At 37.8% G+C, this 8,434-nt stretch overlaps 1 protein-coding gene across 1 annotated transcript in view; it reads right to left on the bottom strand.

Moving 5' to 3' along the window:
* Window positions 1–8,434, bottom strand: part of GRIK3 (glutamate ionotropic receptor kainate type subunit 3) — a 452,956-nt gene that overhangs the window by 196,670 nt on the left and 247,852 nt on the right. The window contains exons 4-5 of the mRNA XM_018564116.1: window positions 5,568–5,749; window positions 1,685–1,738 (exon numbers count right to left, since the gene is read on the bottom strand). Coding sequence (XP_018419618.1) covers window positions 1,685–1,738; window positions 5,568–5,749 — 236 coding nt within the window. The remainder of the gene's footprint in view (window positions 1–1,684; window positions 1,739–5,567; window positions 5,750–8,434) is intronic.

The raw sequence follows: 8,434 nt of genomic DNA, 5'->3' as shown, positions 1-8,434 counted from the left end.
CCAGTTCTGGTCACCAGTACTAAGAAAAGATGTCCTTGAGTTGGAAAAAGTCCAGCGGAGGGCAACCAAACTAATTAGGGGTATGGAGGACCAGAGCTACGAGACAAGGCTACTAAATGTAAACATGTTCACATTGGAGGTGAGGAGATTAAGGGGGGATATGATCTCCATGTACAAAATGTTCAATGGTGGTAGCAACATTAGCGATAAACTGTTTTAAATTAACTCCATTACAAAAACTAGAGGCCACCACCTAAAATTGGTGGAAAAAAAATTCCAGCACAAGGGGCGACGGTGGTTCTTCACAGTAAGATCAGTTAGGGTCTGGAACTCACTGCCACAAGCGGTGATTTCAGCAAATAATGTGGAATTGTTCAAGAAACTTTTGCACAATTTCTTAAGGGACCGTAATATACAGGGGTACAGGTACTCCTAGAATGAGATCCTAATAGGTTAGACTTGATGGACTAATGTCTTTATTCAACCTCAAATACTATGTAACTATGTAACTATGTAACTATGACTCCTCTCTCCTCTGGCACTTCCTGTCCCATGCTGCTGCATTTACTCACTTGCTTACTAGCAGTAGATATATTAAAAAAACTGCTGAGGGTTTAATAACCCTTTGAAGAACATTTGGTCCATATTGATAAAAAAAATAACTCGAATCACCCACAGAATCACAATATACCTACAGATAAATTCAATACAATTTGACATGATAAGAACCATACTAGCAGTAAAGACAAAAAGTCTCCACATTAAAAAAAAAGAAGCAATCATAAATGTTCAACGCATGTCCTGCTTGGATAATGATCAGATGTGTGCATTTTATCTATAATTGTGACAGTCAGCAGAATCAAAGCCATTGATGTCTCCACAGGAGATGAATTTCAGCGTTGCATGCCAGCATAGATATTATGGACCGTTGAGCCCATATGCTAAACAGTCACAAGTCATTATGTGCATTTATCAAATGCTCTGTATTCTCTGTTGCAGATTTTTTTCCTGTTACCAATAACAAAAAATGTTCCTGAATATTAGTAATCTTGTACAGTTTAAAGAGACCGTGTCACTGTCTGCTCATTTCAACAAAAATCATCCCATAAGATTACATCTGAATTTCACATAGTTTATGAATGCTATTTACCTGTAAAAGCTTTCTTCAGTAGGCATCCAAATGCTCTGAGACTTCTGCTGGGCACTGCCATCTTGGATGTGATGTCAGCAACCCAAATCTGTCTTTCAAGAGTCACTCTATCGTATTACCATTCTCTACTTCCCTGGCTGCTATATAATAGGTTATGTAGGAAGGTAAAGGGAGGGGTGGAGGGCTGGGTCAGCACAGACAGTAATTAGACACTCCAAGCAAAGGAGAAGGCTATGATGTTAAATTAGGGAGGGGGCTAGAGAATTGACTAGCCAATTTTTCTAGCAAGTTCAAAGGTACATTGTGCATGAATAAAAAATATGCCTGGCAAAAAAGCACTGCATGTAAGCATTTTAAATACTTGATTTTTTTGTGCTGTTACTTACAGCTTTTAAAGTCAGGGTCAGGGTTTATTTAATGCTGAAGCAGTCATAACTGCAAATCCTTGCTCCCCAAAACACTTGGGCTATTGAGAGAAGTCACTCTTAACCTCCTTGGTGGTATTCCACCATACATTACATACAACATACTTACCAGTGTTGTAAAGATGTAGTGATAGTATTCTGTCATCATGCCCATTGCCATGGCCTGCAAAAGAAGTAAAGGCATACACAGAAGTAAATAGGAAGGTTCATCATTTCAACTACAAAACATTTCAGTCTGTTAAACCATTTCATTGATTACTGTAAAGCAGTAAGGCTAGATATAACCCAATCAATATGTTTTTTTTAATTTTTAATAGTACATTGCGATGCCAGCAAGGGTTCAAATACCCTGTGGTGGCAACACGCTGAAAAGTCAGAGCACTGCTCTAACACATAATGCATAGTTGACAACTGCCCTGAACAAAACCTTATTGGCTGTATTTCTATCTTTAATATGATAAATCTTCCTGCATATACAGTATTTTAAAATTAAGTTGTACAAAAGGCTAACAATATACCTCTACACTACACCAATTCTGAATTCCTCACTTCTAATTAAAGTACATTCTCCACCTACAATGGCTTGCTGGATGCAGAGCAAAAAATCATGTCCTTGGAAATGTCTTTAAAATGTTGCCAGCTATGATAATGCAGTGGCCCAAGTTGTCAGCAGTCCAACATGCCCCCCCCCCCTGCACACTGCTCCAATTAATTGCACATGTGCTCCTTGGGCATTTTACATCAGTATAAGAAGCTTCTGTGGTCATTCGGAGTTCACTGACAGCTAACCTCCTTCTGCCCGGTTTTTGACATCCTTCTACTTATATTGGAAGGGAATTGGTTCAGTTGTAAACATAAAGCCCACCAATACAGGGCTTGTAGCTCTGATGTGCAAACATCTTTTAAAGTGACACTAACTGTCCTGTAAAACTAAGCCAAAACACATTTGAACTAGTTAGTATTGGAGAACTAATGCCATGGCCTTAAACTTGCACTGCAGCTGCCATATGCCGTGTTTCCTTAAGCAGAGCCTGTCACCGCTAATGTGTTCAAGGTGCATGCAATTTTTAAACTTGACGTGTTTGGTATCTACTTAATTGGCACAAAAACATTTTTTACATGATACAAAAAAAGATGGATATTATATTGTGTGTGTAATTTTTTTATTATCAGGTTTATTGATCTCAGTGTCCCTTCTGGGGAGATGAACCCTCTCTATTTGTCCTGGTGACCATTGTCAGTGGGAGAAATAGTGAGGTTAAACTTCACTATAACCAGGAAACAGGTGATTGACAGACTTCTTACAGACATTGTCAGACTTCGTTCCACCATATACAGTAGATATATTTCCACAGTACTCTCTCTCTCTTTCAGAAACTTGAAAGGCCCTGTCTAGGGTTCCTCTGCACCTATGTTCTAATCCTCCAGAACATTCTTGCCACTTCAACACCATTTTCAAAAAGACAATACACTTTCCAATGTTGTTTCTAGTGCAGCCCCAATGCAAGACAAGGCAACTTGCATTGTTATGGATGGGTTCGGTTCACGCCACCACTTTGCGCAGGGAACCCAATGGTGTGTGCTGAAAAAAAGTATGGCATGCTGTACTGTTTTTAGCACAGCACAATGTGACACCTTTACAACTGCCTCCCACCCCACTGTGCCCATAGAACTGAATTAAATGTGATTTTAATAAAGTTCTACCAAAAAAAGTACACAGTGTGGTGTGCTGTGATCGATGCACTGGCACTGTGTCAGCCAACGCAAACCAGCCGGTGTGTGTGTTGCACAGCAGCTGGTGTGAATTGGCCCTTAGAGCCACTGCTGTTCAACTAGGGTGCAAAAGAATTCCTGTACAATGGACATTCCTCCCCATACCTTTTCAGGTTCACTGTGCTGCATAAGCATAAGGAGGATCATACCTAACAAACATCATGTGAATCATTATAAATTTAGGGCTTGTCAGTTGCTAAGAGCCATGGAAAGTTGAATATTTATAAATGCCAACATGTAAATCTGTTTAAGTAATTTAATTATGTATTTTAAAGCAGGATATGTATTAAATTTGAAGAATGCAGGGTTTGAGACATTAAATAAATGTAATAATACAAAGTAAATTATCTATAGACTCTGTGGGATACACAATTTTAAATAAAAAAGAAAAGTAATTTAAGCAAAGTCAATTCTAAAGAAAAAACTGTCTGCTCTGCACCTACAGTGATCACTGCATGATTTTATAAAGTCAAACAGGCTCTCATTCCGAACCAGTCCCAGACAACAGCTGCTGACTAATTTGCTTTCAGTGTGTTTTAGAAATAAGACTGCCTAACTGCTTAAGAATACCAACTAAATATGCAATGTTAACAATTTAGAATTCCTTTCATTGACATGAGGAAAATATTTTGCTTACCTATATAAATGGTACTTTGAGCATTAATCTTTAGATATACTGTATACAGTATTCACATGGTAACCTGCTCAGGAATGACCCTGCATTTCTATCTCAATTCATTCAAGCTCGCAGCAACTCATAAGGATCTGCAGAAAGGTGTAACTGACCCTTATGATGAATGCCTTGGCTGTTGAAATGGAAATGTAGCTTTTTGGAATTCCTGTTTCTGTAGAATTTAATATCACATATGGCCATGTGTTTAATAGTTTAAGTCTTCACTGGGGTCAGTGACTACTACTGCAGGCCATTTTGAGCCATCATAAGTACTGCTGAATGTTAGCTCAACCTAAAGGTTTAGAGATAGGTACCTATGCTTATGTAGCTTTGCAAAATTTCCCCAATGGCATAAAAACCTGAAGGTTTTTAATCCTTCCTTACGCTATCCAAAAAAATTATATGGCTTGTTTACAGAATTCAAATCCTTTGCTGGTAAAACAATAAATATATACTTTATGTGTGTATTTTAATTAGATATTTGCCCGATGTTTCACTTCAAAGACTTTATAAATCTGTAATAGTACAATTGCCCTAACTTGTTCTATACAGGGTACACCTTATATCTATACCCAGACACTTTAATATTAGACATATTTACTACAACCACAATTTCCCCTCATGTAAAGGGAATTAATTTTAGTTTGGGGAAATGTTATTATATTTATTATAATGTTATTATATGTATGTAAATTAATTTACATACACAAGGCCAGAGCACTGGCCTTGTGTATGTAAACACAGATTTGTGATTGGTGCTTTTACTGTGTCACTTGATCTTGTCAGGCATGCTCTAGTTTTTGAATAATGGAAACACAAAATCTATTATCAGTATAGCATTGTGACCTCGGGCCCCTCTGTATACAGATTTCTTACTAAACTAAACTAAAAGAAGTGGCTTAGTGTTGTCAGGATGCAACCGAAATTGTTGTTACTTGCAGGGTCTCAAGACATGAAACCATACAAACACAAAAAAAAAAAAAAACTTGCTTAAGAAAACTGTATATAGTGAGACTGAAAATACATTCTGTGTTTACATACACTTTAAATTAAAAAAATGGTATGTGTAGTATTATATACAGTATGTTATAACAATTCTCGTATCAAAAGTAGTTTGCCTTTAGTATAACTTTCCGCATACAGTGAATGCAGATGTCTATGAATATATTTACTTTGAAAATATATTCATTTACACAGCAAAACAGCATTTAGTTGGATTTTTTAAGGCTTTAAACATGTTTAATAAATGTTAAATCTAAAAAGGCAATGTTTAGGAAAAAAGGAGGGAAATAATAGCTGTAAAGCAAAATAATTAACAAATGCTGTGTCTTGTATATTGAGTAACTTACAATGGGTAACAGAAAGGACAGATATTAACATTTGCTAATAGAGGATGTAGAACATATGGTGAGATGTGATGAATCTTAATGGTGTAAAAATTAATAAGCAGCAGTACTGTAACAGAACAAATCAAAAATATTACTACCTTAACATTACAGTGAAGTCTGATTAGCTTTGCTGAGTACAAAATAATGTTGGTACCCACCTGCCTGAGGACTTGAGCTGCCATTACATGACTGCAGTCAAAGATAATACGGAACTCCCTTCCCCTCTTCATTTCTTTCAGGAGTGGCCGAGCATCTTCAGACTCAGGTGGAAGCTGACGTATTTTTAGCCGAATGTTGTATCTGGCAGGGGCCATGATGAGCTCTTGCAATCGAATAAGACCTATAGCAACACAATGTCACCATTATAAGTTCTTTAAAGTCTCTGATTGTTTTCATCCACCTAAATCTAGTTTTCAATGCACTATTTTGAGTTTATCAAAGAAAACTTGTGTTGGTAGCAATAAAGAGACATCTATTGCTGGCCTCCTTCTAAAAATGTTAGTTGCCTGGCTTTCTGCGGTCTACAACAGTTTGAGACACTCCCTAGAAACAAAAATGCAAATTAAGACAGTAAGACCGAAATCACTACCGCTAATCTGCATACTTGTTCTAAGTTGTACTGAAGCCACTGGATCAGCATGTCAGGCAGTTAGCTAGTATTTTCAAACAGAGAGGTCCACAATGGCAGCCTCCTTACTTTGGAACACTGATGTGCAGTGACATGGCCCATAGCAACTGGATTTGTTTTACATTTCTTAAATTGCTCTTTGCCTTATTAGCTAAACCTGTATATGTTGAAATAGATGGTACATTGTAGGATTAGTTAATATTTTTTAAAAGACATATCATTATTTTGTTTTGACATCTTAAAATGTTCCTATTCAAAATGTAAAATCTCATTAGCCATTGGCATAGTGGTTGATTAATTATCCAAAGCTTATACACTTACCATACTACAGTTATAAAAGAGAATAATTGCATTATACTGTAGCATTCACACATACCACTTAATGAGAATGTGGTTTGGCTCAAGTCAAGAGTGTTGCCTGACATGTTCTTTTGTGTGCATGGGCATGAGGCATTTCAACTCAAGGTTGCCATAAGAAATCACCTCAATACTTGATGTTTCAAGCCTCTTATACACTACTGCATGTTATTGTATCATGATAGATAATAGCATATATATATTTATTTATTATTTATTCAATATTATTTATTTTTAAATAAAAATGTAGAAGTTTTGTGAAATCAGAATTATTCTCTCTTATAAAGTTCTTTCTTTCTAATTACCTAAAGGTCAGATTACCTAATACATTGTCAGCCTAAGACCCACTATTGATTCTATTTGCTGCCTGAAATCTTCCCACTGACTTAGCCGTAGCTCTGACAAGTAATGTAAAGTATGGATGTCTAGGCTCCATCCTGGCACATTTAGGTCCAGGTCCCCTACTTGAGTAATGCATTTACTTCCCTCATGGCAATCGTGTTTCAACCGATTATATATTCCAGTGGCTTCTGCAGTTCATAGCAACTAATATTTACTTGTACTTGAATTGGTTCCAAACTGTAACCCTTATTCTCTGCTTTCTAGCAAACTAAGATTTTCATTGCAAAACTGTGTATCATTGACATTTAGAGCAAAGCAATAGGTTTCCTTTAAAGTGTATTTCAAATTTAGCTGTCAAATTGGATTAAACTCCTGCATATATATTTGTTATGTGTTTCTATTCATACAGCATACTGAAGAATATTTTTTTAAATATATTTCTTACCTCTTTGATCCTCTTAGATGTTTGATGAAGCAGACAACATGGCTGAATCTATTTTTTCTGAGCACATTCACAGTGATCTGTCCTTATAGAAAGACCTAGGACAGAACTGTGTGGATTGTGTTTCTCTCATTAACTTCATTAACATGTAATGCCAGGCTTTAATCCTTTAACCCTTTGTTAGGACAGGCAGTGTTCAAATCTGCTTTACAAATTATAATGAAATGAGACAGCACAGTGTAGACAGGATTAAACCCCTCACCCCTCCTAACAGTACAAAGGAGAAGCAAGTCAAAAATGCAACCCTTAAAGTGATATTGAACCTTCTTTGTTACCTTTTTTTGTTGGGGGCCAGACTCACTTAAAAAAAATATATTTTTTATTTATTTCCTTGTTCTCTAGTGGTATCCAAACTGCTGGTCCCACCCCACTGTATGGGTGCCTCCATCAACTAGTTGACCACTGTGGAGACACACCCGTGCGTGCACACTTACGGCCTTGTCCATACCTAGCACACATACAGCATGTGGCTAGCCTTGCCCCCACTCTTGCAGTCACCATTTCACTGACGGCAGAAGGACCCTATGGATCCTCTGCTCTCAGTTCCCTCCCCACAACCAGGAAGTTTGGGGAACCCAGAGAATCTTCCCGGTCATGGTGGAGGATACAAGCGACCACAGGTAAGTGTGGAAGGGACAGGGGTTTTAGAAGAGTATGGGTGTTTTTTACCTTAATGCAGAGAATGCATTAAGGTAAAAACCAATAAGCCTTTAATACTACTTTAAGAAGCCAAGTGGAAGCCCCAACCCAAGTAAAAGTGGAAATACACATTACTGTCCTCCTCCTCAGCAGCACATCCTCACCATTCCTTGACTCCCCGACTGATCTGTTCAGCTGCCAAGAGTATAGAAAATACTGGGTGCCTTTGGGTATGGAGGAGCATGTGACTCCATCTCCTTTCTCTCAGGTGACAGGTGTTTGGTGATTGTCCTAGTGTTGTCACACATGGGTGGGGAAAGAGATCACAACCCTATGTCTCAGATGTTACACATGGCTTTATTTCACTTTTATTGGTTGAACAGAGCAATGGGAGAAGTGAGGCAAAGCTGAGCATAGGCTGCTTTGGATAGGGGCATTAGCATGGGCACAGGCACAACACAGGTTATCTAAAAGAGACAGCTAAAAATCAGTATGGTGAAATTAAATGGTAACTGTTGCCACTAACCCTCCCCCCCCCCCCCCCCCCCCCCCCCGGA

This window comes from Nanorana parkeri, unplaced genomic scaffold, assembly GCF_000935625.1.
Source record: "Nanorana parkeri isolate BGI_ZX_2015 unplaced genomic scaffold, ASM93562v1 scaffold726, whole genome shotgun sequence".
Taxonomy (NCBI): Eukaryota; Metazoa; Chordata; class Amphibia; order Anura; family Dicroglossidae; genus Nanorana; species Nanorana parkeri.
Note: the sequence above shows the minus strand (reverse complement) of the source record. Positions and strands in the feature narration are given on the sequence as shown.